We start from the raw sequence: 19132 nt of genomic DNA, 5'->3' as shown, positions 1-19132 counted from the left end.
CACTGCAAACATGAAACACTCTACAAGCTGGCCCTTTTTGTGATGCTCTGACTCTTTCACCTAGACATCACTTTTTGGAACTGTCCATCCCACTTTCTATGTTTGGAATGACGTATATGTCTAAGTATTCAGGTTTATCTTTCTTAGTTGACAAACTCACTTTCCATAGATGTCACGGCCTCTTGTAGAAGCATTTCGGGTGATTTATCAGCTACCTCCAGGAAAGCGACAGTGACTGCGGTTGTGTCAGCGAACACTGGCTCCAACAATTGCCACTCTTCACTAAATGTGTTTATCAGCTGCTTCAATGGTTCTATCTCTGGCACATCTGGATATCCTCCATCAGGAACTGCAGGTAAAACAATTTCTGGGAGGAAAAATAAATCATATATTGTCATTTACATGCAGCAACCAATATAAATGCATGACTCAACCCAATTTCAGACAAACATAAAATCACAGCCAAACGAAGAGGACCATTAATAACACAAATCTTTATTAAATACAAGGATAAAAACAACATTAAAAAGTAAAATAAATGCAGAGTGAATATGGTAGCAGAGTGTCTACTAGGAGGTGTGATCAATTCGTCCTTTGGAAATTATGTCTTATATACAGTTAGGGCCAGAAATATTTGGACAGTGACACAATTTTTGCGAGTTGGGCTCTGCATGCCACCACATTGGATTTGAAATGAAACCTCTACAACAGAATTCAAGTGCAGATTGTAACGTTTAATTTGAAGGGTTGAACAAAAATATCTGATAGAAAATGTAGGAATTGTACACATTTCTTTACAAACACTCCACATTTTAGGAGGTCAAAAGTAATTGGACAAATAAACATAACCCAAAAAAAATATTTTTATTTTCAATATTTTGCTGCAAATCCTTTGGAGGCAATCACTGCCTTAAGTCTGGAACCCATGGACATCACCAAACGCTGGGTTTCCTCCTTCTTAATGCTTTGCCAGGCCTTTACAGCCGCAGCCTTCAGGTCTTGCTTGTTTGTGGGTCTTTCCGTCTTAAGTCTGGCTTTGAGCAAGTGAAATGCATGCTCAATTGGGTTTAGATCTGGAGATTGACTTGGCCATTGCAGAATGTTCCACTTTTTGGCACTCATGAACTCCTGGGTAGCTTTGGCTGTATGCTTGGGGTCATTGTCCATCTGTACTATGAAGCGCCGTCCAATCAACTTTGCAGCATTTGGCTGAATCTGGGCTGAAAGTATATCCCGGTACACTTTAGAATTCATCCGGCTACTCTTTTCTGCTCTTATGTCAGCAATAAACACAAGTGACCCAGTGCCATTGAAAGCCATGCATGCCCATGCCATCACGTTGCCTCCACCATGTTTTACAGAGAATGTGGTGTGCCTTGGATCATGTGCCGTTCCCTTTCTTCTCCAAAATTTTTTCTTCCCATCATTCTGGTACAGGTTGATCTTTGTCTCATCTGTCCATAGAATACTTTTCCAGAACTGAGCTGGCTTCTTGAGGTGTTTTTCTGCAAATTTAACTCTGGCCTGTCTATTTTTGTTATTGATAAATGGTTTGCATCTAGATGTGAACCCTTTGTATTTACTGTCATGGAGTTTTCTCTTTACTGTTGACTTAGAGACAGATACACCTACTTCACTGAGAGTGTTCTGGACTTCAGTTGATGTTGTGAACGGTTTCTTCTTCACCAAATTAAGTATGCGGCGATCATCCACCACTGTTGTCATCCGTGGACGCCCAGGCCTTTTTGAGTTCCCAAGCTCACCAGTCAATTCCTTTTTTCTCAGAATGTACCCAACTGTTGATTTTGCTACTCCAAGCATGTCTGCTATCTCTCTGATGGATTTTTTCTTTTTTTTCAGCCTCAGGATGTTCTGCTTCACCTCAATTGAGAGTTCCTTTGACCGCATGTTGTCTGCTCACAGCAACAGCTTCCAAATGCAAAACCACACACCTGGAATCCACCCCTGACCTTTTAACTACTTCATTGATTACAGGTTAATGAGGGAGACGCCTTCAGAGTTAATTGCAGCCCTTAGAGTCCATTGTCCAATTACTTTTGGTCCCTTGAAAAAGAGGACGCTATGCATTACAGAGCTATGATTCCTAAACCCTTTCTCCGATTTGGATGTGGAAACTATCATATTGCAGCTGGGAGTGTGCACTTTCAGCCCATATTACATATATAATTTTATTTCTGAACATGTTTTTGTAAACAGCTAAAATAACAAAACTTGTGTCACTGTCCAAATATTTCTGGCCCTAACTGTATATATTCAATATATAATGACCAAGGATGTGAAGTAAATGAATTGTACTATATACATCAGTGATAACCACACAAAGAGCACGTTTTGCAATTCAGCTTTTTCCGGGGGCGAAATTGCGAAACGTGCGTCGGTATAAAGGGAGGTACGTCTGGTCCCTCCTGTATGTAATACCTGGCTTTTCACTAAGGTAACAGGTTTAATGGTTATTTGCTATCAGTTACTTAACTTGTTTAATAAAACACCATTTGGCCTATAGCCTTTTTTTACTGCATAGCTCTACACGTGTCTGCTTTCATCATGGCAGCTTTTGAACAGCAGTAACACTTCATACCTCTATTTGATACATTGAACTTTGTCTGTTCAAAGTCCGTCAGGATTAAATCCCTGTTCCTTGGCAACATCCTTCTCATGTGTAGTTATCACTGATTTATTAAGTACAATTCATTTACTTTACATCCTTGGTCATATACAATATTTAAATTTTATTGAATATATACTGTATATTACATTATTTCCACAGGACAAATTGGTCATGCCACCCTATTGGGCACTCTGCTACCATATTCACTCTTCATTTATTTTATTTTTGAATGTTGTTTTTGTCTCGTAGTAAATAAAGATTTGTGTTATTAATGGTCCTCTTCGTTCGGTAAGTGATTTCATATTAGTCCGAAATTGGGTTGAGTGATTTGCTTGAAGTGCCATTTTCTATATATTCTGGACACTATTACATTAATCAGTATAGATGAATGAATGGTATGAATCGAGCCAGAATTCTGAGGAATTTAGTGATGACATCTCCCCTTATAAAAAAAACACAGTATTTTACTGTCCAAGCAAAGTGATTGAGATTCCTGAAGTCTCATGAACATTAGCAAATGTTTGGAGGACCTGCACCTGGTAAAGAAGCACATGGTCGCTTTCATCATCTCATTGTTGGACGCTCACTGATCTGATCATCATTGATGTGCTATTACAAGGAGAGGCCATCAATGTTTAAGTCCTACAAAACACCTTTAAGATTAACCAATAGAATTTTTCCACCACTTTGGTATTGATGACCTGTGCATCAGACAGGTCATTAAAATCAGATCAGTGGGGGTCCAATACCAGCACAGTGGTTGATCAGTTGTTTGCCGAAGCATTGGCTATATGAAAACAGTGTACAAGGTGAAACATCACAGATTTTTCCAATAAACAGTGAGACAAAGCAGTGGTGCTAGTATTGGACCTTTAGAGATCTGCTATTTATGGCCTAGCCTACGGTCAAAGTGATGGAAAATCCCTCTGACTAGAAATAAAGCTCTTGGAAAGTCCTAATGTTGGTTGCAGAGATTTACAATGGCATTAGTTATCTATAAGTGGCACTAGAGAGTTTTTTTCCTTTTAGAAGAAAATTCTAAATAAAAGAAAATACAGCCAGAATGTGGGTGCAAATGCGTAAGAACGGCAGCACATGTAAAAAAGGACAAGCCTTTTTTATAGGGTTGATAGGCTGTGTTCATATCATGATGGGTTCAGAAAGAAAAATAATTAATCTAGAATCCTGCATAAGACATTACTAATAAGATAATTATTGATGATTTTAATGTGAATAATATATGAAGTAACCTTGTTGTGGCTCCGGCTGCTCAATGTGCGACTGTATTTCTGACTCCGGTATACTGGCTGTCAATATTTGCTCTGGTGAAGCTGTTTCTAGAGGAAGAGTTTGGTCAACATCCACTGCGCCTTCCTCCTCTGTATCTGTAAGGTAAAGACATGTAAGTATAGCATTGATATGGAAACTCAATGTAGACCCATTCCGGTCACATTACAGTCCGGAAGACATAATAAATGATGTTATATACTGTTTTGAGTACAACTACAATGAGTGCAGCATATAGTAAAGAATGAAAAAAATATTACCCAATAGAAGGCAACGGGATGGACATAAAAATCCAATCAGTCTGGAGGATACTGCTTATTCCATAATCTAAGGCTGACGACACATATTACACTAATGCTGGCCGAACCTGCAGGCCATCCATTGTGTATAATGGCCTTCCGATTCTCCCATGATGGATCACGAAGGAGAAGAAGCGGATAATATTACATTACTTCGCTGGGAAGGTAAACCGTCATCCGAGGTGTCCGGAACCTCCTTACTCCTCTCTCCTCAATAAACATGGCTGAGCGGGCAAGTGCATAGCTAAATTGGAAGCATAAATGTGCATTAGGCTGACAACTAAGGTGTACATGGACCTTTAGGCCACATCCAGTATTTAGCCAGTATTTTACATCAGGATGTGTACGCCAAAACCAGGAGTGGAACAGTCAGAGAAAAAGTATAATAAAAACACGTCACCACTTCTGGATTTATCACCCACTCCTGGTTTTGGCTTACAGATACTGATGGAAAATACTGACCAAATACTGAATGTAACTCTCTTGTAATGATGTAAAGTGGAGTGGAGACCCATCTGAATGAGCATGCGTTGTTGAGGCCGTTGGGTTAACATCATTAGGAGGTGTATAGCGCAATCAGATGTGCAGTGGTAGTACACACAGTACGCTAAAGAGCTAAAAAAGTAAATGCATACAACTGCAAAAAAGTGGAGCATACAGACTTTAGACCAGTGACTAATGGTCAAAATATTCGTTTAGTTCAGTGAAAATGTAGTGTCAGCTAGATGTGATCGCCAGTGCTAATGACCACAAAACCCTCTCATGGTATATTTACTACATGTCAAGCAATGAGAGTACCAATAAAACATAACTTTTAATAAACAATACTAAAAAGAGCCATGCTACTGTAGACACACATGCCATAAAGGGGTAGAAATGTGAAAATGAAGGCACACAAATACTGTGCTAGGGTACAAAAGTGGCCACAAATAAAACCGTGCAGGTGATAAAACGGAAAGATCTTGCACATAACCTTGGTATTCAGTGAAAATTTCAACAACAACTTAAGTGGAGAAGCTGGAAAAATGATATTAATGTGGTTCGATTGTCTAATAATAGTGGTACAAGTGCATGCAGCCAAATGTTATCCACTTTGTGAACTTTTAGTTTTTGGTCTGCAAGACCACCCCCAATGCTATTGCTGCTGATTGCACAGCGGGGTCCTGAACCGCTGCCACTTTCCATTAATCAGATCACTGCAAAATGGTATTTTAAAAGAGTCTTGAGTGTACACTATACTCAGATTAAGGCCACATTCACACATTCAATATTGGGTCAGGATGTGTAATCCAAAACCTGGAGCAGAACAATCAGGAAATGTGTAATAGAAACATATGCACCACTTCTGGATTTATCACCCACTTCTGGTTTTGGCGAAAAAATACTGATGGAAAATACTGACCAAATACTGAACGTGTGACTGTTGACTCTGTGTTGATTCAGATGCCAGTTTTTCTCAAGTGAATGCTGTCCATGATTTTTAAGAATAGCACTAGTTTTTATGATAGTCTATGGGATAGTTCACACTTGAGGAATCTGAACAAAACACAGAGACTTTTCTGATATTGATCCGAGTGTTGCAGCAAACTAGCCAATGCAAATCTCTGGGTCTGTAAAATAAAAAATCAGAAAGCACTTAGATCCCATCTGTTTGAAATTGGAAAAAACTATTTTTTTTCAGTTGAGGAAAACTGTTGAAACTGACGAAACTCGGGCGGCGTGGCTTGAGGCACTTGTTATGTAGGAGGCAAGTGCTTTGAGCTCCCACCGAGATATCTTACAAGCGACATATAAAGCCAGCAAGAGGTCCAAATTTTGAGCTGTTATAATCTCAAAAGAACTCTGATTATTGATGTCTTGGTGGGATCTTAGCCACAATTGTCTTGCTTTTTTTCCCCACAAACAGGTGAGACACCAATTAATTTAGATTCTTCCAGGAGAACTCCTGTTGTGTGTTTAGGCATAAACTCAAAGGCCTATTGAACCTTACTATTTTCTACTTTCTCTGTTTTTTTTTTGTTGATTGTTAATTCACTGTTAGTCATTTGCTAATGAAAATTTTATCATACGTTAGGGGTATTAACAGCCCCAATAAGAGATTTTTTTATATGGAAAGAGATTAACCACACCCATGCTGATCTTGTATGTTTGCAGGTGGTAAAGATGGCAATGGACCACCAACCAGTCTTCCAACACAAGAAGTTCCCTCACGTGTTTAAATCGTTGAGCGCCACAAAAAGAGCGGGAGTCATTACAATGGTAAGCAACACTGTCCCATTCCAGTTGATCAAAGAGATAACAGACCCTATGGGAAGATACCACATTCTCATATGCTCACTAAATAACATGGTTTGCACAGTAGTGAATGTTTATGTCCCAAATACGAGACACATTTCATTCCTGAATAAATAAAAAAAAAACAACAACTCAAGTCTGGCGATCTTGTAATATTAGGGGATTTCAACATGGTGCCTGACAGTACCTTATATTCCTCCTCTTCAGTTCGCTGCAAGGCACCAGCGTTGAAAAATTGGTTAGTTCAGAACGAACTATACGATACCTTCCGTTGCTTAAATGCTTCATCCCCTGACTACTCCCATTACTCGGATGTACATAAAACGTCCTCTCATACTGACTTGTTCTTACAAATATATTTACCATAACCAAATTTAAAAGCATAGAATTCCTGAAAAAAAACAGTCTCTGACCACACACCCGTGTTAGCAGAGTTTCACTTGGGCCTTTCCCCAGTACATACACGTTTATGGAAAAATAACCCAACATTATTTAAAATCCCAGAATATACAGTTAGGTCCATATATATTTGGAGAGAGACAACATTTTTCTAATTTGTTATAGACATTACCACAATGAATTTTAAACAAAACATTTCAGATGCAGTTGGAGTTCAGACTTTCAGCTTTCATTTGAGGGTATCCACATTAAAATTGGATCAAGGGTTTAGGAGTTTCAGCTCCTTAACATGTGCCACCCTGTTTTTAAATGGACCAAAAGTAATTGGACAATTGACTCCAAGGCTATTTCATGGACAGGTGTGGGCAATCCCTTCGTTATGTCATTCTCAATTAAGCAGATAAAAGGCCTGGAGTTGATTTGAGGTGTGGCGCTTGCATTTGGAAGGTTTTGCTGTGAAGTAAACATGCGGTAAAAAGAGCTCTCCATGCAGGTGAAAAAAGCCATCCTTAAGCTGCGAAAACAGAAAAAACCCATCCAAGAAATTGCTACAATATTAGGAGTGGCAAAAACCTACTAGTGAACTCATCAATGCAAAAAAACCTGGGCGCCCACGGAAGACAACAGTGGTGGATGATCGCAGAATAATCTCCATGGTGACGAGAAACCCATTTACAACAGCCAACCAAGTGAACAACACTCTCCAGGAGGTCGGCGTATCAATATGCAAATCTACCATAAAGAGAAGACTGCATGAAAGTAAATACAGAGGGTTCACTGCACGGTGCAAGCCACTCATAAGCATCAAGAATAAAAAGGCTAGACTGGACTTTGCTAAAAAAAAAAAATCTAAAAAAAGCCAGCACAGTTCTGGAAGAACATTCTTTGGACAGATGAAACCAAGATCAACCTCTACCAGAATGATGGAAAGAGAAAAGTATGGCGAAGGCATGGTACAGCTCATGATCCAAAGCATACCACATCATCTGTAAAACACGGAGGAGGCAGTGTGATGGCTTGGGCATTCATGGCTGCCAGTGGCACTGGGTCAGAGCAATACTGTGTGCTCAGATCCAGCCAAATGCAGCCAAACTGATTGGTCGTCGTTTCATACTACAGATGGACAATGACCCAAAACATAAAGCCAAAGCAACCCAGTAGTTTATTAAAGCAAAGAAGTGGAATATTCTTGAATGGCCAAGTCAGCCACCTGATCTCAACCCAATTGAGCATGCATTTCACTTGTTAAGACTAAACTTCAGACAGAAAGGCCCACAAACAAACAGCAACTGAAAACCACCGCAGTGAAGGCCTGGCAGAGCATCAAAAAGGAGGAAACAGGAGTTCAAGACTTCAAGCAGTCATTGCCAACAAAGGGTTTTAACGAAGTACTAAAAATGAACATTTTATTTAAAATTATTTCATCTGTCCAATTACTTTTGGTCCCTTTAAAAACAGGGTGGCACATGTTAAGGAGCTGAAGCTCCTAAACCCTTCATCCAATTTTAATGTGGATACCCTCAAATGAAAGCTGAAAGTCTGAACTCCAACTGCATCTGAATTGTTTTGTTTAAAATTCATTGTGGTAATGTCTATAACCAAAATTAGAAAAGGTTATCTCTGTCCAAATATATATGGACCTAACTGTAAATTGGAAATAAAGAATCTTATAAACAACAATTTTAAAGAAAACTCATCTGTTGGAATAGACGTATTCACACTGTGGAATGTGCATAAAGCAGTTCTTAGAGGTGACCTTATACAGTTATCTTCAAGATACAAAAAAAAAGAATAGAGAAAGAATTACTACCTTACAGGCCCAAATCAGTGAAAAAGAAGACCAACAAATTAATCCAAGTACCCCGTCTTCCACTATCCAGGCAGAGATTATGAAGCTCAGACCAGATTTGAGATCAGAAATTACCCAAGAATACAAAAAGATTATCAAAACTTCTAAGTTTAAAGCCTACTCCTCCTTAAATAAACTGACTAAATACATGATGGCAAAACTGAAAAAGAGAGTAAACAGAAGAATATACAAAATCACCTCCCTCTTGGGCGAAACCAAGACTCATCCAAAGGACATAGTAAAATCTTTTGAAGAATTTTTTAGTAACCTTTACAACTTAAAAGATGACCCCTCAACTCCTACCGTCTATCCAAATTCCATCAACACCTTCTTGGCAGGCATTAACCTCCTAAAAATAAACCAGATAGACCTAGAGTATATTACCAGTCCATTTTCAGAAAAAGAAATTGTAGACATAATCAACAAACTAAAGGTGCAAAAAGCACCTGTGCCAAATGGCTTTTCTAATGAATATTTCAAATCTTTTTCAAAAATTCTTGTTCTACACCTAGCTTCTGTTTTTGATTTGGCAAAGAGTGCTTTCCCCAAAGCGATGTTGGAAGCTGTAATTATTATGATCCCGAAGGCCAGGGGAGACTCTGGGAGGATACAGAATTATAGACCAATATCACTTATTAATAATGATATCAAAATCTACTCCAAAATTCTTGCTGACTGTTTAATGAACATTCTCCCCTACCTACTGTTGGATGACCAAATTGGCTTCACTAAAGGATGTCAGGCATCTGATGGGACAAGAAGGGTGTTAAATCTAATTAACATAACCAAAATTTCCAACTTTAAAGGGGCTTTTTTGGCACGGGACAGTTTCCGATGACACTTCATACTTGAAGCAGTCAGACCTCTCCTTGTTTGGTAGAGTAATGACTGTTAAATCTTTCATCCTACCCAAAGTCCTTTACTTTTTTAGGACTCTCCCTGTAACTTTCCCATATAAATGTATCCACAAGATCCAAAGTATGTTACACTTTTTTATTTGGAACGGTAGGAGGGCTAGGGTGTGTCATCAGACATACTTTATAGACAGAAACGTAATGGAGGTGCGGGATTGCCAAATGTACATGCGTACTATTTGGCCTCTTTGGCCAAACATAGCTGGCACTGGTTTAGTAACAACAAGACTCAGCCTGCTTGGTTTTGTCTACAAAGGGATGTCAGCCATAATGATTCGGTCCAGGAACTTTTCTTCAATTTCCTATTCCATAAACCATCAAAAGAGCCATCACACCCCATCTTTCAATCAATATTCTCTGCCTGGAGAACTCTGCTTAAGCCAAGTAAAAAAATAAATCAAATCAAACAGATTATGAAATTTCCCCTTCATCTACTAGCTTTAATATTCAAGCTTCCTTTGCCCGAAATTTGGGGTAAATCAGGAATAGAAAGAGTTGGAAACATTCACAATGGAACTAATTTTCTCACATTCAGTGAGATTAAATCCAAATACAATCTTCCTTCATCCGAGATAATCCTTTTTATTATGTTAAAGGAGCCAAGGACACTATACAAAAACTTTTGTCTGGGAAAACCTTAAATCTTGAAATCCTCTTCACTACTGTGCAGCCTAAATAATAAAAACGTATGGAGCTTAAGTAACTTGTACAGCTACTTCACTAAAAATAATATTAACTCCAAAAATGTATATATGAGGAGGTGGGAGTCTGACCTTGGTACAGAGTTTGAAACTGAGCAATGGGACAGCGCTATAGCCGATACTTACAAATCAAATATTTCAATGGCTCTACATGAGTCCCTTTTCAAAATAATGACAAGATGGTACCTGACACCTATTAGACTATCTCACATGAACCAAGAATATTCCTCACTATGTTGGAGAGAATGCGGACAACAGGGTAGCCTATACCACTTGTTCTGGGGCTGCCCAAAAATAAAAAACCTTTGGCCTCAGGCCTCGTGCCATATAGCCTCCTTTGTTGATTACTTTGTGATTACCCCGCAAGGGGCGCTTTTGTCCCTCGACCTGGAGCAATATGACCCCTCAGTGAGATATGCCATCATAAATGTCCTTCTAGTGGTTAAAAATGCAATAGCATACTGTTGGAAAAAATCCAATCCCCCCAAATTCTCAGATATTCCGGACCAAATTCATCAGCACTGTACCCTTGAATGGAGATTTGTGTTAAATAATAGCTGCGTCTCCAAATACTGTAAAAAAAAAAAAAAAATGGAAGACCTGGGTTAGCAAATTTTGTAACACATAATCCTTTATGTTTCTACCATCTCAGGGTTTATGGTTTATCATTGCCATTTGTATCTCTTTCCATAGTAATTAAAATGTTTGGATTCGATAAACTTATATTAATCTCTTTAATTAGTAACCAGAATTGACTGTTAGAATTTGTGAGTTCTCCAATTTTAATAAACCTTTCCTCTACCAACTTTGAACAATTTTTTCCAGAACAGAAAACCAATGATGTCTGCATGAGCCCTAATTCTTCACCTTATAGGATTCACCAAAATATGTATAACTACAAATATAAAAAGCATCACAGTATTACAGTACATAACGCATATTATATCATTATGGTAATGCTTAAAACTAAATGTGAACTCGGCATCCTTACTGTGCTAGAGGTACCACATACCTTTCTGCATTTCTTCTGCATCATCTGATTGTTTTTGCAGCTCTTCTAGCTTTTTCTTTTCTTCTTGTAACCTTATGGCCTCCTGCTGTTCTTTTCTGAAAATAAATTACAGTTTTGTGCATAATGACATTTAAACAAATCGATCTGAATTTTGTTTATTTTTGACAATGTTTTTATCTTTGTATTAAAAATAACGAATCTCGTAATTGTGACACTGGCCATGCTTCTTGTTCTTTCAGGAAATCCACATATTTATTAGCAGCAATACACTGACTCCTGACTCAGACCCTATCTTTTGTATTTACCCATCTAATGAGCGTGTGCAAAGCTCATTTTGAAGTAAAAAGCCTCATATTGATCCAGTGGGAAAATGGCAAAGTTTCATATATTGTTTCTTAAAAAAGATTATGATAGTGATAGAGACCCTGATTCCAGTGTTATTTCACTTACTGGGCTTCTTGCTGTAGTTCTGATAAAACACTGTATTATCTAGTCATCTCAGTGATGAGTCTCTACTATGTAGTCGTAAAGATTCATTAACTAGGTCTATCCCTGCACTCACAAATAATTGGCAGCTTTCCGTCAATCAATAATATGGATCAGATTGCCGGCAATCAATAATGTGGGATGGGTGGGGGAGGTAAGACAGCTCATTACTGAGACAACTAGCAGATATAATGGTGAGATTATCAAAAGTACAGCAAAAAGCCAGGTAAGTTCCCAAGAGCTAGAATAGGGGTTTAGGTTCCTAATTTACGAGCAGCATAACCAGGGGGACGGATTCCCTTCAATGCTTCATTCTTACAATAAATGTAGAAATTTACAAATAATCATTGTTTTTTTTTTTAATTAGACACGCAGGCATTGTTAATCATTGACAAAGTAAAAAGTGTGAATAGTTTTCCTTCAACAAGGGTTTTTACAGATTATTACAGCGATGGCTTCTCCTATGCCCACTCCTCAATCAGAAAAGGGGCAGCCATGCTTGATGGAGCTTTTTTGCCATGTTTTTTTACATGCGTTTTTGGTGCAGATTTTCCCTCATTCATTAGTATGGATGAAATCTGCAGCAAAAATTCTGAAATAATTGACACGCTGCAGATTTAAATCTGCAAGTCACAAATAAGCAACGTGTGCATGACTCTTCAGGATTCTCATTCACTTTGCTGGCACTGGGTGTTTTTTTGGCAAATTTGCACTGAAAACAGGGAGCAAAAACGGAACGTGTGCACACATCCTATCGGTCCGGGGGGTGAGCTAATTATAAACGCTAAGATACAATGTTATAATGTAAAATATAATTGTGCCAAAATATAAAAGCTGTTTACATTAAATCACAAGAGAAAAGAGTTGGCATTATTGATATAACATTACTAGCTTAGTGACTAATGCGCTGCTCTAAAACACAAAGGTCGGATTCATTATTGCGCTCGTGCCTGCTTTTGCCTCGTTTTTGGTGTTTTAAACTTGTTTTGGTTTGAGACAAATTCCTCTTTTAATTTGTACATTTTTTTAGTATATTTCATACGGCTCTTATCCTCATGGGACAAGGCTCGTGAAAGGGTCGACATTGACTGTTAGGATTGCTACGTCCAATAGGTGGCACGAGAGTTCTAGTCCTCTTCCTCTCTGAAGAGACAATCTGCATATTTCCCAGAGGAGCATTGCGGCTTTAAGTCTCCTCATCTCGACATGCTTAACATGTCACTCCACAAGGAGAAACTATACTTTTTGGATACCATACAAAATTCATGAAACACATGCGCCATTTTGAAGAGTTTGGTAAAAAAAACATGTCACTTAATACCATAAGACAATAAATAGGACTTTAAAAAAAATGAAAATGAATCAGGCCCTTAGGTTACATCCATACAGGTTAAATATCCTGCAGATTTTCAAAAATTTTCAAAAATTCAAAGTCCACATCAAATTCTTAGTGAATAAAAAATTGCACTACTTGGATTTTGCTGTACTTCCAATGTGGAAATACTGCAGATTTCACAAGAATGGTTTAAACTGTGTTTCGGCCACGTGTCAGAGGCTTTATTGGGGCTATCATCTGAAGCTCTCAGAAACGGGGTTTGGATGGAATTCCTGATAAGGCCATTCACAGACGGAATAACTTTGTGCTGTGTGCGGCCTAGGGTGCAGTAGTGTCAGACGTTTCCGAGGTGGACACAAAAGCATGCTTGCCACACGTTTATTATCCCTGTCTCAAAAAGGTGGAAACTGCCAAAACGGAAGCCGAATTGTGACAAATACCTTGCTTCCTCCTCTTCCTGCATTCTTCTTGCTCTTTCCTTCTGAAGCCTTTGTAATATAGCACTGTTAACATCCTGCTCGTTTAGGTGGTAGAGTCTATTGAGCAAATACTTTCCTGAAATATACAAAAGTGTCAGAAGGCTGAATGACAAATAATGTCACAATCCTTAGTGTCCACATGGTGCAGAACAAGGGCCGAAAATGAAACAAGGCTAAATATCATTATTATTTATTAATACAAAATATGGACGGCATTTCGGGGAGATCCTCAGTAGACGGTTCCAACAAGCTATTATAAAAACCATATAGAGAACTGCATATTTAGCAATTCCCTAACATAATCAGAATTATCAGATCGCTGAGAAATCAATGAGAGACAACGGATATACAACATATGTCCAATACTTCTCTTACATCAGGTAGCTCCCACGCTAACTAGCTCCTACAATAACTAGCCAGTTAAGGCCGGTTTCACACTAGCGTTTGTGTCCGCAAGGTAGGGCTGAGTACCTCTTTCCCTCAAATCCGCATCCATCCTGCATACCCATATTTAACCCCTTTCTGACCTCAGACGGGATAGTACGTCCGAAGTCAGAACCCCCGCTTTGATGCAGGGCTCCGGCGGTGAGCCCGCATCAAAGCCGGGACATGTCAGCCATTTTGAACAGCTGACATGTGCCTGCAATAGCGGTGGGTGAAATCGCGATTCACACGCCGCTATTAACTAGTTAAATGCCGCTGTCAAACGCTGACAGCGGCATTTACCCGGTGCTTCCGGCCAGGCGGCTGGAAATGAGCGCATCGCTGACCCCCGTCACATGATCGGTGGTCAGAAATGCATCAAAAGGGTAACCATAGAGGTCCTTGAGACCTCTATGGTTACTGATTCCGGCTAGCTGTGAGCGCCCCCCTGTGGTCGGCACTCAAAGCAAGCCTGCGTTTCCGCTGCATAGCAGCGATGTGATGATTGCTGCTATGTAGCAGAGCCGATCAAGTGGTGCCAGCTTCTAGCCTCCCATGGAGGCTATTGAAGCATGTCAAAAGTAAAAAAAAGAAAAAAAAGTAAAAATAAAATGTGAAAAAAATAAAAAAAAAATATAAAAAGTTTAAATCAACCCCCCTTTCGCCCCATTCAAAATAAATCAATAAAAAAAAAAAAATCAAACCTACACATATTTGGTATCGCCGCGTTCAGAATCGCCCGATCTTTCAACAAAAAAAGGATTAACCTGATCACTGAATGGCGTAGTGAGAAAAAAACTTGAAACGCCAGAATTACGTTTTTTTGGTCGCCGCGACATTGCATTAAAATGCAATAACGGGCGATCAAAAGAACGTATCTGCACCAAAATGGTATCATTAAAAACGTCAGCTTGGCACGCAAAAAATAACCGCTCACACGACCCCAGATCATGAAAAATGGAAATGCTACGGGTATCGGAAAATGGCGCAATTTGTTTTTGTTAGCAAAGTTTGGAATTTTTTTTCACCACATAGATCAAAGAGAACCTAGACATGTTTGGTGTCTATGAACTCGTAATGACCTGGAGAATCATAATGGCAGGTTAGTGTTAGCATTTAGTAAACCTAGCAAAAAAGCCAAACAAAAAACAAGTGTGGGATTCCACTTTTTTTTGCAATTTCACCGCACTTGGAACTTTTTTCCCATTTTCTAGTGCACGACATGCTAAAACCAATGATGTCGTTCAAAAGTACAACTCGTTTCGCAAAAAATAAGCCCTCACATGGCGATATTGACGGAAAAATAAAAAAGTTATGGCTCTGGGAATGAGGGAAGCGAAAAAAGAACACGGAAAAACAGAAAATCCCAAGGTCATGAAGGGGTTAACATTGTGTACGCAGGGACATGCATTGCATGCGGATGCGTCCCCGTGCGTCCATTTGATGTGCCCACCGAACGCAACATGTGAAGTTAATTATGCATCATGCCATAAGATCCTTTAACTATGCTATTTGTGGAGGCTTTTTTGTTTCTAATGGGCCCCTGTGAAAGGCACATAAAGCTGGGACATAACTGGAGTCTATACAAACCACATTGCCTTGAGTATGAGCTCTAAAGCCAGTTTCATATTCTGTCGAACAGTTCCTGGTGAGAACAAGAGGAACAAAACATTTCTTTACCCTACTCTCCTGAGGAATTGCTGATGATTTATTATTAAACTGGAAAACCTGGAGGAAACCCACACAAACACGGGGAGAACATTGTTATGAACTGGTGATTCAGAACCACAATGGACCTGGTGGTTAAGAGCACACAAAGTGACCTGATAGCTACTAATAACATAGGACGAGCTCTGAGACGTGGGAACTCTGCTGACCGCAATCCCTAATCCTATCACACCACACTAGAGGTAGCCGTGGAGCGCTCCTGACCAGACCTAGGCGCCTCGGGCACAGCCTGAGAAACTAGCTAGCCCTGAAGATAGAAAAATAAGCCTACCTTGCCTCAGAGAAATTCCCCAAAGGAAAAGGCAGTCCCCACATATAATGACTGTGAGTAAAGATGAAAATACAAACACAGAGATTAAATAGATTTTAGCAAAGTGAGACCCGACTTACTGAATAGACCGAGGATAGGAAAGATAGCTTTGCGGTCAGCACAAAAACCTACAAACAACCACGCAGAGGGCGCAAAAAGACCCTCCGCACCGACTAATGGTACGGAGGTGCTCCCTCTGCGTCCCAGAGCTTCCAGCAAGCAAGAAAAACCAATATAGCAAGCTGGACAGAAAAAATAGCAAACAAAAGTAACACCAGCAGAACTTAGCTTATGAAGTGAAGACAGGCCACAAGAACGATCCAGGAGAGAGCAAGACCAATACTGGAACATTGACTGGAGGCCAGGAACAAAGAACTAGGTGGAGTTAAATAGAGCAGCACCTAACGACTTAACCTCGTCACCTGAGGAAGGAAACTCAGAAGCCGCAGCCCCACTCACATCCACCAGAGGAAGCTCATAGACAGAACCAGCCAAAGTACCACTCATGACCACAGGAGGGAGCTTGACCACAGAATTCACAACAGAACATACAAACTCCTTGCAGATGTTCTCCTTGGTGGGATTTGAACCCAGGACCCCAGCGCTGCAAGGCTGCAGTGCTAACCATTGAGTCGCCATGATAAACTTCTGCAGTGATTAAAGCAGCCCTCATATGTTTATTCTGCTTAGAAATATGAAGTAAAATCATACATACGGTAAATATTTATTAATATATACATGTAAAAATTACTGTTTATAATAATAATAATCTAAGATATAGTAAAACAGACACTGTGTATTTCATGTCACATTTAGAACAGTTCTGTTTCTAGATCTCCATAAAAAACATTTTGGGTAATAATTACCATTTTCTGCTGGATTGTTTAAACAAATGACAGTGTCTGGTAAAAGTCCCTTTTCTGCCAAAGGTATCCAAAAATTTGGTGAATTAGGGAAGTTATCCAATACCCATCCTCCAACAGTGGGGTTATCCGGAAATCGTTCTTTATTTTCTTCATTGAACTGTGTAATGATAAATTTGGTAAAATATATGCAGAGCACATTCATAACATCCACACATTATGCAAATATGACATTTTTTATCTCTATCTTTTTTGTCCCTCTTTGGGACTAGGAGCTAATATAATTTAGCAGTGGTATTATTTCAGGCCCCCATACACATTATGCACCAATATCTGCAGGCTTGACTGACAGTCTAATGTATAGAAGTGCCTCCGGAGTCTTCATTGACAGAAGATGTAGGGGGAAAATAAGGATCCAGTATGTCTGACCTCAGAGTGAAGACCCCTTTTGTTCTCCCTGAGATCAGTCTGGCAGGGGTTCTTTTGTAAAGAACACATTACTGCTTGGTAAATTGATCGCTCCTGTGTATGAGGGAGCTGAGAGAGAAAGCGGTCACAATTGTTTGGCTGGACAGCTATTTATTAAGTAAGGGACCTGTGGGGGTCATTTTACAGCCCATGTCAACCCAGCATGTCAATCAGTGCTTGGTACCTTTCACTGTATATGTAGCAATGATGGGCACACTGTCTGTGGCGGTTCCTCTCCATACAATTTGCATATGTTTGGCAGCAAATTCTTGTATACAGGAAGGGATGTGCTCTCAACCAGGGATAGCTTGGAGGCTTGCATTAAAGACGCAGACAGTTGACAGCAATCATGAGTTCTCTTGTGGACTGAGTACTGGCAAGCTTATACAGTAAATGGCTGCTAATCAACCATCACATGTATGTCCATTTGGTTAGTCATCAGCCTGTGTAAAGAGTATTTCTAATATTATTACCTATTAATATTAATAATTGTCAGTATTCCAAAACATCATGGCTTGCCACTGTCAGGCCCCAATTCACATAACAGTTCTTGTCATCTGATCGTAGCCCTTTACCCAATTGGCCTCCTACCGTATATACACATCTGGTTTTTAAGCCAATTCATATGATTAATCTGAGAAATGGGGCTCAGTTAAAAAAGGAAGGCACGCAGCATGGCCTAATAGTAGAGGAAAGTTTTCCACAACAATAACATATGAAGACGAAGACTTACAGCGAGCAGTTTAGTTAAAAGATAATGAAAGGTCTAGAGAGAGAGAGAATTTCAATCGAGTTTCTAGAACCTTTACCTCTGTAATAGCTTTATCCAGTGCGCCGATATAAACATTTGGATTTAGTGTTACTGGGGTCTCCTGTACTTGTCTCATAGCTTCCGCTACCATTTGTTGGACTTCAGGATGGTCAGAAGTGACTTCTTCTTTTTGGTCTACAATAAATTTGCAAAAATAGGTAAACTGAACCTCCAATTTTAGATACGTTTCATTGACTTAAAGACAACCAGGACACTTTATCCCCTTCACATATCTCTTCCTTTGACCTGGGCTCCAGCACTGGGCGGTCATTGTTCCTTCAGTTAATTTCATTTGACCACTAGATTTTTGAATACAGGACGGATAGAGCATTAAGTGCGGGATTTTATTTCTTGCCGCACACGTTTTGTTGTACATGTCTTATTTTGTCTGTGCGGTTTGTTCTACATAGCCAAAACTATTCGCCCTCTTTTTGTGCACTTTAGAGAACATTTTAAGTCAATTATGTCTGGTAAAGGTGTTCCTAGATTAATTAATCATATAAGAGAGAGACATTCAGACGATCCAGAAACATTACGCTTTGCAGGGATAGAAAAGGTTAAGTTACCTCTACAGGAGGAGATTTGGACAAGATGTTACTCTCGGTAGATTCTGCACGCTAAACCACAAGGTGCGACAGGATTCAATGATAAAAATGACAAGTGTGTTTTTCTATGATTCCGTTAATTATTGCGTTTTGTGCTGCAAATTCCACAAACGAGCATTTTCAGTTCTTTAAAACATCAAATGTTTAGAAATTCTACTGTGCCTAATAATTTGGAACAGTGCATTTTGAGTTTTTATTCATTTTGGAGATTATACTGTTATCATTAAGAGGTTTCTTC

General features: G+C 39.3%; 1 protein-coding gene across 3 annotated transcripts in view; it reads right to left on the bottom strand.

Annotated features, from left to right (window-relative positions):
• AK9 (adenylate kinase 9) overlaps positions 1–19132 on the bottom strand; it is a 234122-nt gene that overhangs the window by 63347 nt on the left and 151643 nt on the right. For all 3 annotated transcript variants that reach the window (XM_069726227.1, XM_069726228.1, XM_069726229.1), the window contains 6 exons: positions 18288–18424; positions 17014–17170; positions 13648–13762; positions 11386–11480; positions 3880–4014; positions 161–367 (listed from right to left, as the gene is read on the bottom strand). In XM_069726227.1, the coding sequence (XP_069582328.1) occupies positions 161–367; positions 3880–4014; positions 11386–11480; positions 13648–13762; positions 17014–17170; positions 18288–18424 (846 nt within the window). The remainder of the gene's footprint in view (positions 1–160; positions 368–3879; positions 4015–11385; positions 11481–13647; positions 13763–17013; positions 17171–18287; positions 18425–19132) is intronic.

The sequence above is a fragment of the Ranitomeya imitator genome, chromosome 5, assembly GCF_032444005.1.
Source record: "Ranitomeya imitator isolate aRanImi1 chromosome 5, aRanImi1.pri, whole genome shotgun sequence".
Lineage (NCBI taxonomy): Eukaryota > Metazoa > Chordata > Amphibia > Anura > Dendrobatidae > Ranitomeya > Ranitomeya imitator.
This window is presented reverse-complemented; position numbering and strand designations above follow the sequence as displayed.